An 18,059-nucleotide genomic window follows, 5' to 3' on the forward strand; every position below is an offset into this window, starting at 1 on the left:
TATCATATGCAATTGAATAAGTAGACCATTTCGGAATTTGAAATTTGGGACTCTCTCAATGCATAATGGGACTCATACTTTTCTGATCAGTGAGTCCCTGGGACTCGCTGCAGGTAAACTGTAAAATGATCACTGAGAGATTACCGCTTTTTCTGCAGTCAGTGATTGACTTCTATGCAAAGTCATTTCTCAACTTGTGTTCCGTGCCATGTCATGCCTGTTGAGTGTTGATTTACTTCATATTAAGAAACTACTGCACTAAAACATTAATTCATAAATGTATATCATATGATTTTATTTCTTTTTCTCAGTATAAATAACACGTACCCTGACTGTTCTACTCTTTGAATAAAATCACTTCATTCAAGCGTTAGGGAGTGCAAAGGGTTATGATGGAGGGGTGTTGCAAATCATGAACACCTGCCAAGTGGTATGATAGCATTGTTTTATACATGTCCTCGGCTAGGCCTCAATTTCAAAATCAGTCCTTGGTCCTTGGCCTTGGCCTTGGAGGCAAGTCCTTGGTCCTTGGCCTTGGCCTCGGAAAATTTTTCAAGTCCTTGGCCTTGGCCTTGCCTCGGAAAATTTTCCAAGTCCTTGGCCTTGGCCTCGGAGGCAAGTCCTTGGCCTTGGCCTTGGCCTCGGGTTGCCGGTCCTTGGACACATCCCTGATTATTAGTAACCCCTCTAGTAAGAAGTTTGCACCTCTTTTTTTTGTGGTTAAAGATTTGATTTGGTTTGCTCACTTCGAGGAGAAGTCAGACAATTTTTTTTACAATAATACAATCATATGTTCAATGCGGCCCCTGCCGAAACACGGGAGTGAGATGAAGTGAAAGTCATGCTCGGGTGTGAATGGGAGCGAGGCTTCAGGCGAACTGCGCTGGCTTTGGAGTGGGGAGGGGCAGGCTGCAGCCCAGCGCTCTGCTCAGCTGTCTGGCAAGCCGGTCCTCCTCAGCTCCGTGTGTCCCCTCCCACATCTGTCTTCAATGGGATGGGCCTGCTTGTTCTACTGAGTAACACTGACAGCGGGCCGCCAGGCCAAGGGAACGCAACAGACGGACACTGAAAGCCATCAAAGGACTGAATTATGTTTAGGCGATGAATCAGAGCAGTAACTATGTCTAGCCCTTTTTCACTGCCTGTAAAATCCGCGGGTCACTCTTCTGTATGAACGGCACCAACACAGCATGGTCAACTCAGCGGTTTTCTGTCATCTCGGGTAGTTGCTCATAGTTTCTAGTTAATGCTGACGTTTCCAATCACAATTTGTATTGAAACAGTCCTGCTTTTCGTGCGCTTCACATTTGGACACAATATTTTTAAAAATTAAATGATAAGACTGTGTTTACATAAGTGATGTAAATCATTTAGGTTTCTATTGAGATACGCCACAGTTTTTCTTCTAGTTTGCCAGTCATGGGCATCGGCCGGTATCAGATTCTGAATTTATGATAAGACTCAGCAAAAATAAATGTTATGGTAACGTGCTGCCGCAGTTATGGCTCTAAAATGTGTTATTTTGGGTTATCTGGAGTATTGATTTTAACTTGTAAACAACAAATATTTGTTACATTCATAAAAAAAAAGAAAACTAAAAATACATTAAAAAAAGCAATTTAACATTTCTCTCTCTCTCTCTCTCTCTCTCTGCTCTTCGCTTTTTGAAGTAACCTAAGTGCGGAAACAAGATGACCTTAGCTCTGTTAGTTAGCCATGTTATCAGCCTCGTTTGCAAGTCTACTATTTATTTCAACATTGGCACACATGCTAACTCTTGTACCTGGTTCCTAATGTGCATTTCAAGACTCTGTTTTAGTATAAAGTGATGAGGGAACTCTCGTAAATGTGATGTCCTTTTGGAAGTATCGGCTCCTGTTCCAGGTACTCGTAGAACATTTTTAGGACTGTCACAAGTCAATCTTTTCAAAATTGATTATCCTATTAATTATTACACTCCCCAGTGTACATTTTTTTAATTTGCTTTACGTGGGAAACTGACAGCGATAAGGATACTTCGACAAATACCATTTGAGTTTGCCAAGTTTGAGGTGTGAACGCGATACTCACAAAGTCAAGTCTTAGGGCTCACTCACTGCACGTACTAACACTGTGAGGACTAGGGAGAAAAACTGTGATATGGGCTTTGAAATTGTGACTTTAAAAAGGTGGTGACTATTGAAACCCTGCTGGCCGTTTGTATGTACTTGTTGCAGATGTTCTGACCAGCCTTTGTGTTGTCTGGCTTTTCTAGATGGGGATGTCAGGAGCCCCGTTTGGCCAGCAGTACGGTCAAACAGGGGTCCAGCAGATGGGGCCGACGGGTGTCAATGCCCAACAACTTCAGAACAAGACAGCTCTTCCCAACAATCTGCCTCAGTTCGCATCGGAGCCAAAGGGAGCTGGAAATGTTCCCAACATGGTAAGCCTGTCCCGTGCATAGTAAGCCTGTCCTGTTAACTGATTTAATGAATTGGTATGCAAGTATTTGATCGAGTTTAATTACTTGGATTGGTCACATTGAGACGTGTCGCACTGTCGCGGTCCAGATGCAGCAGCAGGTTGCGCCTGTGGGGATGGTACCCAGCACCGGCAGCGTGGCAGCCGGTCCGACGGCCGCTCCTTGGCCTTGGCCTTGGCCTCGGAGGCAAGTCCTTGGCCTTGGCCTTGGCCTCGGGTTGCCGGTCCTTGGACACATCCCTGATTATTAGTAACCCCTCTAGTAAGAAGTTTGCACCTCTTTTTTTTGTGGTTAAAGCTTTGATTTGGTTTGCTGCACAAGTGCCAGCGGCAGGAGCAGGCCAACGGGGAGGTGAGGGCCTGCACTCTCCCCCACTGTCGCACCATGAAGAATGTCCTCAACCACATGACCCACTGCCAGGCGGGCAAGTCTTGCCAGGGTGAGTTTTTTTACTTTTGTTTTTTTTAAGTCCATAGCATCTCCAAAATTGTGTCCTAGGCTGCAGCCCAGCGCTCTGCTCAGCTGTCTGGCAAGCCGGTCCTCCTCAGCTCCGTGTGTCCCCTCCCACATCTGTCTTCAATGGGATGGGCCTGCTTGTTCTACTGAGTAACACTGACAGCGGGCCGCCAGGCCAAGGGAACGCAACAGACGGACACTGAAAGCCATCAAAGGACTGAATTATGTTTAGGCGATGAATCAGAGCAGTAACTATGTCTAGCCCTTTTTCACTGCCTGTAAAATCCGCGGGTCACTCTTCTGTATGAACGGCACCAACACAGCATGGTCAACTCAGCGGTTTTCTGTCATCTCGGGTAGTTGCTCATAGTTTCTAGTTAATGCTGACGTTTCCAATCACAATTTGTATTGAAACAGTCCTGCTTTTCGTGCGCTTCACATTTGGACACAATATTTTTAAAAATTAAATGATAAGACTGTGTTTACATAAGTGATGTAAATCATTTAGGTTTCTATTGAGATACGCCACAGTTTTTCTTCTAGTTTGCCAGTCATGGGCATCGGCCGGTATCAGATTCTGAATTTATGATAAGACTCAGCAAAAATAAATGTTATGGTAACGTGCTGCCGCAGTTATGGCTCTAAAATGTGTTATTTTGGGTTATCTGGAGTATTGATTTTAACTTGTAAACAACAAATATTTGTTACATTCATAAAAAAAAAGAAAACTAAAAATACATTAAAAAAAGCAATTTAACATTTCTAAATAAAATAAAATTGCGGCACAACAGAACTTAATTCTCAGAAGTGAGTCTCTCTCTCTCTCTCTCTCTCTCTCTCTCTCTCTCTCTCTCTCTCTCTCTCTGCTCTTCGCTTTTTGAAGTAACCTAAGTGCGGAAACAAGATGACCTTAGCTCTGTTAGTTAGCCATGTTATCAGCCTCGTTTGCAAGTCTACTATTTATTTCAACATTGGCACACATGCTAACTCTTGTACCTGGTTCCTAATGTGCATTTCAAGACTCTGTTTTAGTATGAAGTGATGAGGGAACTCTCGTAAATGTGATGTCCTTTTGGAAGTATCGGCTCCTGTTCCAGGTACTCGTAGAACATTTTTAGGACTGTCACAAGTCAATCTTTTCAAAATTGATTATCCTATTAATTATTACACTCCCCAGTGTACATTTTTTTAATTTGCTTTACGTGGGAAACTGACAGCGATAAGGATACTTCGACAAATACCATTTGAGTTTGCCAAGTTTGAGGTGTGAACGCGATACTCACAAAGTCAAGTCTTAGGGCTCACTCACTGCACGTACTAACACTGTGAGGACTAGGGAGAAAAACTGTGATATGGGCTTTGAAATTGTGACTTTAAAAAGGTGGTGACTATTGAAACCCTGCTGGCCGTTTGTATGTACTTGTTGCAGATGTTCTGACCAGCCTTTGTGTTGTCTGGCTTTTCTAGATGGGGATGTCAGGAGCCCCGTTTGGCCAGCAGTACGGTCAAACAGGGGTCCAGCAGATGGGGCCGACGGGTGTCAATGCCCAACAACTTCAGAACAAGACAGCTCTTCCCAACAATCTGCCTCAGTTCGCATCGGAGCCAAAGGGAGCTGGAAATGTTCCCAACATGGTAAGCCTGTCCCGTGCATAGTAAGCCTGTCCTGTTAACTGATTTAATGAATTGGTATGCAAGTATTTGATCGAGTTTAATTACTTGGATTGGTCACATTGAGACGTGTCGCACTGTCGCGGTCCAGATGCAGCAGCAGGTTGCGCCTGTGGGGATGGTACCCAGCACCGGCAGCGTGGCAGCCGGTCCGACGGCCGCTCGATCTCCTGTAAGTGTAGGAGTGTACAAGTCCTGCCACAGATAGCCAAATCTGCATGTGACTCAAAAAGGCTTGTAATTGTCTAGATATTCCCCAAGATGGTGGAAAAGCACTTATTGACTATGAGACAAGCCCATGGCCTGAGTAAACAAAGCTGAAGGAACAGAACTTTGTAGTAAAATGCTTGAAGGAATATCTGAATCAACACATTTAAATTGAGAGGGGGCGCGCATAGTTCATTCAATGCTTGTGTCGCCTTTCAATCTCTCCTCCCATAGTGGCCCACTGTGCATCATCCAGACAGATCATCTCCCATTGGAAGAACTGCATGCGGCATGACTGTCCCGTCTGCCTGCCTCTGAAGAACGCAAGCGATAAGAGAAACCAGCAACGTGAGTGCTGTAATTGTGGACATTTAAATGCTAAAAACAAGATAGGAACTGAAGACACTGTATGCTTGGTTATTAGGGTGGGAAATCCTGAGTGTTAGTCTCAAGTTAATGTGAAAGTATAAGGGGGTGCCACCTGCAGGTTGCACAGAGCTGAGCGTGAGGGGTGGAACTGAGGCAGGATTCCTCAGACAAGGCTGAGTCTGTAAAGGGACACCCAGGGGAGGGGCTTTGCTGTTTCGTCCTAGTGGGGAGGCAGGGCCTTGACGCCGGGCTGGTCTCTGATTGGTTCAAAGAGCCGATGACGGATTTAAATCCCCCACCAAGGCAGCGTGCTGCCTGTCAGCCAGCAACACACCGAGGAGCGGTGCTGTGCTTATCGACCACTGTGAATAAAACCCAAATAGATGTTTTAGTCCAAGAATAAAATGTCTTACCTGGTGTTCATTAGAGAAATATGTTCACATTATTTTCCTTCTCACCCTAAAGCCATGCTAGGTTCCCCTGGGGCCAGCCTACAGAATGCAATCGGCACAGTTGGAGCCAGCCAGCCCAGTGCCCCGACCATCAACAGTGCAACCACACACATCGACCCCAGCTCCATGCAGAGGGCCTATGCCGCTCTGGGTCTCCCTTATGGCAACCAGTCCCCTGCTCAGAACCAGGGTCCTGCTCAACAGAACACACAGGGGCACCAGCAGCTGCGAAATATGAACGCACTAGGTAGATGAGAAAAGTGAACATTTCTCGTCATCCCTTTTTCAAATACAAGCAAAGTTCCTAATTTCTGACTGAAATGATTATCAGGCACTAATCAGATCAACCAGATGGCAGCAGGGATGGGGGTCCCCTCTTCAGACCAGACTGGGCTGCACAGTGACTCTTTGCCCTCCACACTCAACAAGTGAGTTGATCCATGATGTTAATGGTCATGAAAAACTCTCTTTTCAAAATCACAGTCTCTTATGGGTTTTATGCATCGCATGTCCAAGTACAATCGTGGTTTGAATCTGTTAGGCAGCCTGTCTGTTAAAAACATGCTTGATGATATGCGTAGTGACAGTAAAATGTGGGATTCCATTTGATGAGAAGAAACCTCAGCTGGAGTGAACGAGTTCATGAAAAGCTCAGTTCAATTGCCTTTTGAGTTTTGCTGCCTTTCTCCTTTTGGTCCTCAAGTCAGTTGTTGCCGGATGGGTCAGTGGCAGGAGGAATGGGAAACTTGCCCGCCGCCACCCCGCTTTTTGAAGTAACCTAAGTGCGGAAACAAGATGACCTTAGCTCTGTTAGTTAGCCATGTTATCAGCCTCGTTTGCAAGTCTACTATTTATTTCAACATTGGCACACATGCTAACTCTTGTACCTGGTTCCTAATGTGCATTTCAAGACTCTGTTTTAGTATGAAGTGATGAGGGAACTCTCGTAAATGTGATGTCCTTTTGGAAGTATCGGCTCCTGTTCCAGGTACTCGTAGAACATTTTTAGGACTGTCACAAGTCAATCTTTTCAAAATTGATTATCCTATTAATTATTACACTCCCCAGTGTACATTTTTTTAATTTGCTTTACGTGGGAAACTGACAGCGATAAGGATACTTCGACAAATACCATTTGAGTTTGCCAAGTTTGAGGTGTGAACGCGATACTCACAAAGTCAAGTCTTAGGGCTCACTCACTGCACGTACTAACACTGTGAGGACTAGGGAGAAAAACTGTGATATGGGCTTTGAAATTGTGACTTTAAAAAGGTGGTGACTATTGAAACCCTGCTGGCCGTTTGTATGTACTTGTTGCAGATGTTCTGACCAGCCTTTGTGTTGTCTGGCTTTTCTAGATGGGGATGTCAGGAGCCCCGTTTGGCCAGCAGTACGGTCAAACAGGGGTCCAGCAGATGGGGCCGACGGGTGTCAATGCCCAACAACTTCAGAACAAGACAGCTCTTCCCAACAATCTGCCTCAGTTCGCATCGGAGCCAAAGGGAGCTGGAAATGTTCCCAACATGGTAAGCCTGTCCCGTGCATAGTAAGCCTGTCCTGTTAACTGATTTAATGAATTGGTATGCAAGTATTTGATCGAGTTTAATTACTTGGATTGGTCACATTGAGACGTGTCGCACTGTCGCGGTCCAGATGCAGCAGCAGGTTGCGCCTGTGGGGATGGTACCCAGCACCGGCAGCGTGTCAGCCGGTCCGACGGCCGATCCTGAGAAGCGCAAACTCATTCAGCAGCAGCTGGTCCTGCTGCTCCACGCGCACAAGTGCCAGCGGCAGGAGCAGGCCAACGGGGAGGTGAGGGCCTGCACTCTCCCCCACTGTCGCACCATGAAGAATGTCCTCAACCACATGACCCACTGCCAGGCGGGCAAGTCTTGCCAGGGTGAGTTTTTTTACTTTTGTTTTTTTTAAGTCCATAGCATCTCCAAAATTGTGTCCTATAGTTTTGCATGTGTTTTGATCTCCTGTAAGTGTAGGAGTGTACAAGTCCTGCCACAGATAGCCAAATCTGCATGTGACTCAAAAAGGCTTGTAATTGTCTAGATATTCCCCAACATGGTGGAAAAGCACTTATTGACTATGAGACAAGCCCATGGCCTGAGTAAACAAAGCTGAAGGAACAGAACTTTGTAGTAAAATGCTTGAAGGAATATCTGAATCAACACATTTAAATTGAGAGGGGGCGCGCATAGTTCATTCAACGCTTGTGTCGCCTTTCAATCTCTCCTCCCATAGTGGCCCACTGTGCATCATCCAGACAGATCATCTCCCATTGGAAGAACTGCATGCGGCATGACTGTCCCGTCTGCCTGCCTCTGAAGAACGCAAGCGATAAGAGAAACCAGCAACGTGAGTGCTGTAATTGTGGACATTTAAATGCTAAAAACAAGATAGGAACTGAAGACACTGTATGCTTGGTTATTAGGGTGGGAAATCCTGAGTGTTAGTCTCAAGTTAATGTGAAAGTATAAGGGGGTGCCACCTGCAGGTTGCACAGAGCTGAGCGTGAGGGGTGGAACTGAGGCAGGATTCCTCAGACAAGGCTGAGTCTGTAAAGGGACACCCAGGGGAGGGGCTTTGCTGTTTCGTCCTAGTGGGGAGGCAGGGCCTTGACGCCGGGCTGGTCTCTGATTGGTTCAAAGAGCCGATGACGGATTTAAATCCCCCACCAAGGCAGCGTGCTGCCTGTCAGCCAGCAGCACACCGAGGAGCGGTGCTGTGCTTATCGACCACTGTGAATAAAACCCAAATAGATGTTTTAGTCCAAGAATAAAATGTCTTACCTGGTGTTCATTAGAGAAATATGTTAACATTATTTTCCTTCTCACCCTAGGTTCCCCTGGGGCCAGCCAACCCAGTGCCCTGACCATCAACAGTGCAACCACACACATCGACCCCAGCTCTATGCAGAGGCCCTATGCCGCTCTGGGTCTCCGTTATGGCAACCAGTCCCCTGCTCAGAACCAGGGTCCTGCTCAACAGAACACACAGGGGCACCAGCAGCTGCGAAATATGAACGCACTAGGTAGATGAGAAAAGTGAACATTTCTCGTCATCCCTTTTTCAAATACAAGCAAAGTTCCTAATTTCTGACTGAAATGATTATCAGGCACTAATCAGATCAACCAGATGGCAGCAGGGATGGGGGTCCACTCTTCAGACCAGACTGGGCTGCACAGTGACTCTTTGCCCTCCACACTCAACAAGTGAGTTGATCCATGATGTTAATGGTCATGAAAAACTCTCTTTTCAAAATCACAGTCTCTTATGGGTTTTATGCATCGCATGTCCAAGTACAATCGTGGTTTGAATCTGTTAGGCAGCCTGTCTGTTAAAAACATGCTTGATGATATGCGTAGTGACAGTAAAATGTGGGATTCCATTTGATGAGTAGAAACCTCCGCTGGAGTGAACGAGTTCATGAAAAGCTCAGTTCAATTGCCTTTTGAGTTTTGCTGCCTTTCTCCTTTTGGTCCTCAAGTCAGTTGTTGCCGGATGGGTCCGTGGCAGGAGGAATGGGAAACTTGCCCGCCGCCACCCCTCTGTCCGCTTCGGGGGTCCGGAAGGCCTGGCATGAACACATCACTCAGGGCCTGCGCACTCACCTGGTGCACAAACTGTATGTTGTGCTTGTGTAGATTGACACGTTGATATGTGATAGAAAACAGTGTGTGACTAATCCCCAATCCCCAGAGTACAAGCCATATTCCCAACCCCAGACCCCGCAGCACTGAAGGATCGCAGAATGGACAACCTGGTCGCCTACGCGCGCAAGGTCGAAGGTGACATGTACGAGTCGGCCAACAGCAGGGTAAATAATCCAAGTTAGTGTCTCGGTGGGGAATCTTTTACCCATCAGTGACAAGTTAGTCTTTTCTCTTCCTCTGGCTAGGATGAGTATTACCACTTCCTGGCGGAGAAGATCTACAAGATCCAGAAGGAGCTGGAGGAGAAGCGACGTTTGCGGATTCAGAGGCAACCTGGCATGGTGGGCAACGCCGGGCCCCAGCAGCCTTCGATGACTCAGCCCAATGCCATGGTTCCGGGACAACCCGTCCGACCTCCCAGTCAGTAGTCAAATCTCTCATTTTTTCTTTTTGGGGGTTTAATAAAGGATTAATGATTGATTTCCTTCCACTTCAGATGGACCTGTGCCTATCCCAAATCAGATGATGAACCGTATGCAGGTGCCTCAAGGTATGAATGCACTGATTAACCTGTGATTTCTTATGAAAGTGCCATCAGAATATTTGTTGTCAACTTTAGTGTTTTCATTGCACATTTTAGACTTCCACCAATACGATAAATAGATGTATAATGGACTGTGTATATTCCCTAAGGAATCAATCAGTACAACCCAATGGCAATGCAAAATGCGCAGATGTCACAGACACCCTTGGGGCCCCGAGCTCCCTCGCCCATGAACCATCCCCCGCAGCTCAACATGAACGCCGTCCCAGCAGTGAGTTTTGTCTCCTTCTTTGTGCTTTATATTGAGATAATGAAAAAGAACTTTCTTGGAACAGCAAATACAACGTAGTGGTCCGATTTGGAGTTCAACCAACATTTTCTATGCATTCAAAAAGTCAAACTAAACTTCAGCCATGCATGACTTCAGCCAATCTATTGTTCACCCAAAAACATACAGTAACTCCAAAACTGGATTTAGTTTTGTTCTGTTGATTTTTTTGTGATGCCACCAAAGAAAGGGTACCAGTGATGGCAAAGGAGAAAAGTGGCCTGATACCCACAGAACCAGAAAGGAAACAGTCAGTACAGTATGAGCAATGTACGAGCAACACAAAGTTCAATGACATGCGTGTAATATTAAGCAGATGCTTGTGTTAATTGACTTACTATACTCTGTATCAGCGATTCCCAAATTATGGTATTTAAGGGAATGTGGGTGAAAATGGGAAATAGGATTTGCAAACTATGAGATGTAAGTAGACATAGAGTCTGTAGTGCCAAAATGACACATGTAAAGAACAGAATTTTTGTTTGTAATACAGTATCTGATTTGAAAGGCATTAACTTTCTTTAAAGCGTTGCCTGTCCAATTAATTAGTTTTATGTTGGCAAAAGTTTAAGCCTGCAGGAAATGAATTCACATGGCATAGTTGACAAATTACAGCAACTTGGAAGTCAACCAGCATCACGGCACCAATGGTTTTGCACTACATGACTAACCTGGGTGCACTTGTGGCCTTAGATTATTAAGAAAATGAGATGCCTACCAGTGTAATGATTTTCATCCGCGTTTTCTTGTCCTTCCCCAGATGGGCATGTCCCCTTCGAGAATACCGCAGACTCCTGGAATGATGGGTAATCACGCAGGAAACATGGTTACTCAGCCAGCCAACCAGGGTCACTTCTTGCCGCAGGGACAGTTCCCTCCAGCCACCGGAGGAGCAATGAATGTGAACGTGGGCATGGGTCAGCCAGTAACGCAACCTGGTGCACAGGTGAGCTATCGTGTGTTCTCAGCTACTTCCTCTCACAGTAAACGCTGTCTTCCAACATCTGTTTTTCTGTTGTATAAAAACCCCCCAAGTATCGACAGTGGAACCTCATTTTACTAATGAGATGGTTGACAAACCAATTCCGTTTATGGACAAAATTTTGGAAGAAAAATTACCATGTTCACTTACTATTTTTGGTTCGCGAACAGTCTTTGTATTGCTGGGGAAAGCTCAGCTGTCTTTTATTTTTGTTCTATAATAGCACGCAGTATGGCTCCAAAGAAAGTGCAAACTGCTCGTGCAAGTGTTATTCCGAGACTTCTCGGGTGTGATCCTGCCAGCGTCATGGAGCAAAAGAAAGGCAGAGTGGGGCGTGAGGAGGAAAAAAAACTTGAGAACCAGCACGTTAACTGGGGTTTCCCCTCTGGTGAGGCCGCTTTGAAGCGCCTCATTATTAAGTGTGATGCTGCTGACACCTCAGAGAAAATGGAGAGGAGAGCGGGAAAAATAACTCACCCCAAAGAGGGAGACAGTGGTCCCATTTAGCGAGTGTTACCCTTACCGTGAGAAGTGAAAGTTCCACCTCTGGCTTGGCTACAGTATTTGTGCTCGCAGGTGATAGGAGTGTCTGTCAAGCATTGTTCTTTTCAACATGCCAAAAACTACACAGCCTTGTTTACGTTTACCATGGATACCGTTAGCCCAAAATGGCCACCCCTTCCCACGTTGCAATGCAGTGTGTACTTGTCATTTACCTTACTCACACAATGCAAAACTCCATCGACGGGCTAACGAATATCATCATGCTTTCAGCCAAGAATATTTGAAAATAAATGGCATAGCAACACATGTGGACAGACAATATAACAATACTCACAGGGATATATTTATTATCCACTACAAAAAAAATGACTAATTACTGCAGTTCACCGAGTCACAGCAGTAGTGAGTGGCTTGTCAACTTGAATATATTATACTGCCCCCTGGTGGTCACGCACCCAAAATGATTTGCAATGAAATATCTCAACGCTACTGCATTCTAATTGTGTCCAGTTTTCCGAACAGTCGCAGAATTCCAACCTCGCTCTAAATGTGCACGGCACCCTCGGCTCTCAGTTGCCGTGTGGACCTGCAGCCCAGCCAGGCATGGGCAGCACGCCTCCACCCAACCCCTCCACCGGCCTCCAAATGCAACAACACCATCAGCCCGCGCAGGCCCCGGTGCTGCAGCAGCCCTCCACTCCAGCCTCAACGGGTGGGCCGGCCTCCAACCAAGCCCTCATACCTGGCAGCCACCCTGGTCCACCCTCTGTCGTTAGTACACCACCCGAGCCTTCCCAGCCGCTCACACCCCTGCAGCCGCACCCCGAGCCCCTCGGCCAGATGCATCAGCCCACCTCAGTGCCGGCGCAACATCCCAGCACACCGGTGAGGCTTTTGTCCGCTTGGCTGTGAATGAGAAAATGTTTCTGGCCATCTACAATCATGATCCGCTGTTTCGTCCTTCAGATGTCGCAGGCCGCTGCCAGCATCGACAACAGAGTGCCCACTCCGGCCTCTGTGGCCGAGGTCAACTCTCAACAGAACCTGCCAGACATGACCACCACTGACCTCAAGTCGGAAGTAAAAGATGAAGATGATGACATTACTTCGGGGAACAAGTATACTGGCATAAAAGTAGAGGTACATCCTTGAGTTTAAGGACTAATACTGTGGTACCCTGATGTAAATTAAGTGACATGTGGGTCCACAGATGAAATTAAATTAAACGAAACTGAAGGTGCACCACCTTCTGATAAATTACTTAAAAAGAGAGATTTTTTTTTTTTTTTTTACATGACTCATCCTTCAGTTTTCTTTTCTTGTACCAGAATGATGAATCCAAACCCCCTCTGGTGAAGGAGGAGCCAGATACAGCTGAGCCAAAGCAGGAACCGATGGACACTGAAGAAAAGAAGCCAGCGGTGAAGACGGAACCCAAAGAAGAGGCGGAAAGTGGGGGCAGCGCCGCCGCTGCTCAGAGCCGCAAAAAAAGTGAGTTGTGTCCAGTGGTACGTTTACAAGTGCCAAAACTGTTTTTAGTTTTTTTTTCCCCTTTATGCGCCACTGTATGTCAAAGTCATTGTTCTGCTTGATGTCTGTAGTTTTCAGACCTGAAGAGCTCAGACAAGCTCTAATGCCTACACTTGAGGCCCTCTACAGGCAAGACCCGGAGTCCTTGCCCTTCAGACAACCTGTGGACCCCCTGCTGCTCGACATCCCGGTCAGTGTCCATCCACGCTTAGAATATGTGCCAGTCAGCCTTTTTTTGTTTTTTCCCTCAAAAGCTGAACCCCTCCCTGCTCCCCAGGACTACTTCGACATTGTGAAGAACCCCATTGACCTGTCCACCATCAAGCGCAAACTGGACACGGGCCAGTACCAAGAGCCGTGGCAATATGTAGAGGACGTGTGGCTCATGTTCAACAATGCGTGGCTGTACAACCGCAAGACTTCGCGCGTTTACAAGAACTGCACCAAGCTCGCCGAGGTGTTTGAAACAGAGATTGAGCCCGTCATGAAGTCGCTGGGCTACTGTTGCAGCCGCAAGGTGAGACGACGCACGGCTGTATGTTCACGACACACCTTTCCGCACTGAAACGTGATGTTCTTTGTCTTTGGTCCGCAGTACGAGTTCTCCCCCCAAACACTGTGCTGCTACGGCAAACAACTGTGCACTATCTCAAGGGATGGCATCTATTACAGCTATCAGAACAGGTAAACCTGCATGCTGACTGAGGGGGGCTTAAAGTTTAAGTGTGCCACACTCAGTGATTACACTTGCCACTGCATTTCCACCAAGCTGCAGTCAAGCCTCTATTACAAGCCCTCAGGTTCCCCCCCTGCTGGACACAATGTTATTGCACACAACTAACTCGTGTGAGGCATGTTACGTCTTTGAAGCTACTTTTAGAAGTATTCCGTAAATAACAGCACAAGCCACTTTACCAATGAATTTTATCTGTCAGAAATGTTATATATATATACTGTGTACAATTTTTTTTTTTTTTTAACATTTTTGTTGTTCGACCTTCCTTCTTGTAATGGCCATGCTGAAACACACGAAATAAATACATTTAAAATCAACCCCAAAGGCTCATGTATTAAATTAATTGACAAAGATAAAGTTGGGCATTTTTGCTACAGTTACTTTTCGTTAGTTTAAGAAATGTAAAATACGTAAAATGTAGGTTCAGTTCATAACCTCGCTTTGTCCTTTATTGTTGAATGTGTGTGCGCCTTGTCGCCTGTACTGCTGCTGTGGATCTGCAAGATGCAGTTTACCCAGTTATGGCTTTATCCCCAACAGGTATCACTTCTGTGAAAAGTGCTTCAACGAGATCCAGGGCAACAATGTGACGCTGGGGGACGACCCGGCACAGTCTCAGACGTAAGTTAGGGCTCTTCTAAATGTTAAATCACTGAGGTGTTGTCCTGCTAAAACACAAAAAAACAACTTAATGTTTTTTTTTGTTTTTTGTAACTTTTGGATTTCAGCATGATATCCAAAGAGCAGTTTGAGAAGAAGAAAAATGACATGTTGGACTCTGAACCGTGAGTACAATCTGTTCTTTGGCCACGATGTGCCTCGATGAGATTTGGACAACACTTCCGTTGTCGTGTCCAAGGACAAACCGCTGAGCATGCAAATGTCTGTCTTCACAGGTTTGTTGAATGTAAAGATTGCGGACGCAAGATGCATCAGATCTGCGTGCTGCATTACGACATCATTTGGCCGTCGGGGTGAGTCTTCGCCATCGCTGTCACTTCAGAGTTTGGGAATTTCTCTTAAGGCGCTTTTATCTTTCAGCTTTGTCTGCGAGAACTGTTTGAAGAGGTCTGGGAAAACAAAAAAGGAGAACAAGTTTTCAGCTAAAAGTAAGCTGAATGTCAACATGGAAACATGATAAACCTGAAGTGAATTCATGAAAAATGTGTGTGTTTTTGCGGAAAGGGTTGCAGTCAACGAGGTTGGGAACGTACATTGAGGACAGAGTCAATAAGTACTTGAAAAGACAGAACCACCCAGAAGCCGGCGAAGTGTTTGTGCGAGTCGTAGCCAGCTCTGACAAAACTGTAGAGATTAAGCCTGGAATGAAGTCTAGGTAAGTCTTCCACTGCTGCGACTGCTTTTTGGACATTTGATCAGTTCTGACATAAACTTTTGTTTTGCTCAGGTTTGTGGACTCGGGCGAGATGGTCGAGAGCTTCCCTTACAGAACCAAAGCACTTTTTGCATTTGAAGAAATTGACGGTGTGGACGTTTGTTTCTTCGGCATGCACGTCCAGGAGTATGGCTCGGATTGTCCTTTTCCAAATACGAGGTCCGCATCGCATTGAAGAATAATCCGATCATATTTCTGCTCGATCATGCTTCTAAGACTTTTTATTCCTTGTTAGGCGGGTTTATATATCATACCTCGACAGTATTCACTTCTTCAAACCACGCATGCTCAGGACTGCAGTTTACCACGAGATCCTAATTGGATACCTGGAGTATGTCAAGAAACTGGGGTACCTGAGCAATAACGTCACATAGTATGGTTCCTTTTGTCGTGTAATAGTCTTAAAAACAAAAAAATCTGAATCCTGTTCAGGTATGTGATGGGTCACATCTGGGCCTGCCCACCCAGCGAAGGAGATGACTACATTTTCCACTGCCACCCTCCCGACCAGAAGATCCCCAAACCGAAGAGGCTGCAAAAGTGGTACAAGAAGATGCTGGAAAAGGCTTTTGCTGAGAGAATCCTACACGATTTCAAGGTCAGCATCTTTTGCGTTTGTGTCATAAATCGTCCAACTTTATCGCAAAGAAGCGAATCAATATGGAGATACTGTATGAGTGGACTGAATGCTTGTTGAGTGACGGATCCTGCTTTGCTTTTAGTTTTGTTTTTTTATATTTGTCTTGTGCTTTTTCAAAAGCAACAATGGAAATGAAAATTCATAAAAGCACAGTGAAACCTCAGGGATTGGTCACAAAATACAGGTGCGGTACATACAATAAATGTGAGTTTTGTGGAAAAACATAATTTCAGTTGTATGTTTCAACTTCGGAATTGAACATGAGAAATTCAGTATTCAGTCTGTGCAGAGTGAAATGTTTTGTTTTTAATTTTTTTGAATTTCACCAGAACGTTAACCAAAAACAAAAAAACCTCACCATCTTTGGATATTAGTATTATTACATTAACAACTGGAAAGAGATTATATGTCGAAATTTGATTGGAGTTGGCCGTCTGAAAAGTTTTTTGCGATACGTTTAATGAATCGACATGCATTAATTTCTTTCTAAACTGAAAAACTTCTATTGCAGTACTCAAGTTTATTGTGATGCCCTTGTACGTCTCATCATTGTATCATATTTTTGCACTCATGCCGTATTGTCCTCGGGACTTTATTAAAAATGAAATGGCCCCCAATAGGGAAAATGTATCCCATCTTGGTATATGGAGTCAGCATATTGTAACCTTTTTGTTGTTGTTGCTCACGTCAGAATGATAAAGTGACATGTAAAAGTTTTAAGATGATAGACTGTTTCAGTTTCAAAAATGAAGGGTTGCTATGCGAAGTGTTACTTTTTGTTTATGGATGTTGTTGGCGCTTTTACAGATGTTTAAATTGTCTTTTACTATCTCACATATGCGACTCCCCCCTCATCCCTGTTTGATTCATCTGACTGCTCAATTTTAATTGGTCATTTCCTTGTTGATGTTTGTCTGTGAAAAGTTGTTAAACTTGCTAACTTCAAGTCACTGTTTCAACTTGCTTCTTGTCATTCAGGACATTTTCAAGCAAGCCACAGAAGACAGGCTGACCAGCGCCAACGAGCTGCCGTATTTCGAGGGTGACTTTTGGCCAAACTTCTTAGAGGAGAGCATCAAAGAACTGGAGCAGGAGGAGGAGGAGAGGAAGAAAGAGGAGAACACGGCCTCCTGTGAGACACCAGAGGTGAGGGAACAAGATTGGGGCTTGGGGAGTGGGAGGAAAGGTTTTATGAGAGCCAAGGTCTCCTTCTGCCAAAATCAACACACTGATTCGAGGTCCTCTTATTTTATTCCAGAATGTATCATCCTAAAACATCCAAAAGCTTTCAACAGCTGCTCTGACATTTTTGCAGTTGCTCTTTTTGAACGTTGCTTTCTGTGCAAGTTGTGACCCTTCACATTGTAGAAAGTGTTCTGTCAGTCGTCATCTGTACCTGTGGGTAAAAAACAAAAAACAAAAAAAAAAAAAAAAAAAAAAGGACGTTTCGCTTCTCTCACAGAAGCTTCGTCAGCGGTAGACAACCCTGAAGTCTCCGTGAAGACTCCGGGAAGTTGCTCTGCGCTAAAAGGCTGAGCGTGGCCTGTTTGAGGACTGGGTGGGGATGGTTAGTCACGCCCCTATGGTGAAGAGGCCCATTGGTTTCTAAACTCCCTATCATTGGGTCTTGATTAGGCCTATTGTTTGGGCTAAGGCTGAATAGCTACTTTCAGTAAGCCTGATCAGCATGTCTATGTCCCTTACTGGTCAACAAGTTATTGTAAATAGGAGACAGGTTAAATCTGATACCTCCTTCACGGTTCAGAGAGGGTGAAAATTTTTTAACAAAAATCGCTTCCTTTACTCCCCTTTCAAACCATCTCTTTTCTGTTCCTAGGATTTTTACTTGTTCATCTTCAATTGTGTGGTTTGTTTCTTTTAAGTGTGCGTATACTGCACTTTTGTTATCATTGTTTTTCCATTTGTGTTGATAAAGTCTTTTCTTGAGTGTTTGTTTGGTTTCTCCAATGTAATGTTCCTTGCACTCACTTTCTTGGCAACGGATGGAATAAATCAGATTGCATTTTTGGGTGTTAGGAACCCGGTCTTTGGGGTGTACTAGTTTTTGTCTCAATGTGTTTATCGGTTGAAAATAAACAGGAATATCATGTTGTAGAA

At 45.1% G+C, this 18,059-nt stretch overlaps 2 protein-coding genes across 4 annotated transcripts in view; both read left to right on the plus strand.

The window, feature by feature from the left end:
- Positions 1-2,764, plus strand: part of LOC109532505 (CREB-binding protein-like) — a 12,141-nt gene extending 9,377 nt beyond the window's left edge. The window contains exons 3-5 of the mRNA XM_019897351.1: positions 2,255-2,422; positions 2,550-2,615; positions 2,759-2,764. Coding sequence (XP_019752910.1) covers positions 2,255-2,422; positions 2,550-2,615; positions 2,759-2,764 — 240 coding nt within the window. The remainder of the gene's footprint in view (positions 1-2,254; positions 2,423-2,549; positions 2,616-2,758) is intronic.
- Positions 2,765-2,781: 17 nt separating this feature from the next.
- The window catches only part of LOC109532549 (CREB-binding protein-like), a 22,159-nt gene continuing 6,881 nt past the window's right edge, over positions 2,782-18,059 (plus strand). Inside the window, exons 1-26 of one of the 3 annotated variants that reach the window (XM_019897419.1) lie at positions 6,951-7,142; positions 7,270-7,516; positions 7,870-7,983; positions 8,468-8,659; positions 8,744-8,840; positions 9,116-9,253; positions 9,328-9,445; positions 9,527-9,701; positions 9,778-9,831; positions 9,975-10,096; positions 10,914-11,099; positions 12,150-12,524; positions 12,606-12,779; positions 12,968-13,130; positions 13,241-13,359; positions 13,447-13,686; positions 13,765-13,853; positions 14,446-14,526; positions 14,634-14,690; positions 14,802-14,879; positions 14,947-15,014; positions 15,091-15,241; positions 15,314-15,460; positions 15,537-15,650; positions 15,734-15,899; positions 16,920-17,087. In XM_019897419.1, coding sequence (XP_019752978.1) covers positions 6,975-7,142; positions 7,270-7,516; positions 7,870-7,983; positions 8,468-8,659; positions 8,744-8,840; positions 9,116-9,253; positions 9,328-9,445; positions 9,527-9,701; positions 9,778-9,831; positions 9,975-10,096; positions 10,914-11,099; positions 12,150-12,524; positions 12,606-12,779; positions 12,968-13,130; positions 13,241-13,359; positions 13,447-13,686; positions 13,765-13,853; positions 14,446-14,526; positions 14,634-14,690; positions 14,802-14,879; positions 14,947-15,014; positions 15,091-15,241; positions 15,314-15,460; positions 15,537-15,650; positions 15,734-15,899; positions 16,920-17,087 — 3,801 coding nt within the window. In that variant the 5' untranslated portion in view covers positions 6,951-6,974. Of the gene's footprint in view, positions 2,901-5,029; positions 5,144-5,629; positions 5,864-5,947; positions 6,045-6,950; positions 7,143-7,269; positions 7,517-7,869; positions 7,984-8,467; positions 8,660-8,743; positions 8,841-9,115; positions 9,254-9,327; positions 9,446-9,526; positions 9,702-9,777; positions 9,832-9,974; positions 10,097-10,913; positions 11,100-12,149; positions 12,525-12,605; positions 12,780-12,967; positions 13,131-13,240; positions 13,360-13,446; positions 13,687-13,764; positions 13,854-14,445; positions 14,527-14,633; positions 14,691-14,801; positions 14,880-14,946; positions 15,015-15,090; positions 15,242-15,313; positions 15,461-15,536; positions 15,651-15,733; positions 15,900-16,919; positions 17,088-18,059 lie in introns of those variants that run through there. The other 2 variants (XM_019897421.1, XM_019897422.1) reach the window with 2 other exon arrangements.

The sequence above is a fragment of the Hippocampus comes genome, unplaced genomic scaffold, assembly GCF_001891065.2.
Source record: "Hippocampus comes isolate QL1 unplaced genomic scaffold, H_comes_QL1_v1.1 scaffold238, whole genome shotgun sequence".
Classification (NCBI taxonomy): Eukaryota; Metazoa; Chordata; class Actinopteri; order Syngnathiformes; family Syngnathidae; genus Hippocampus; species Hippocampus comes.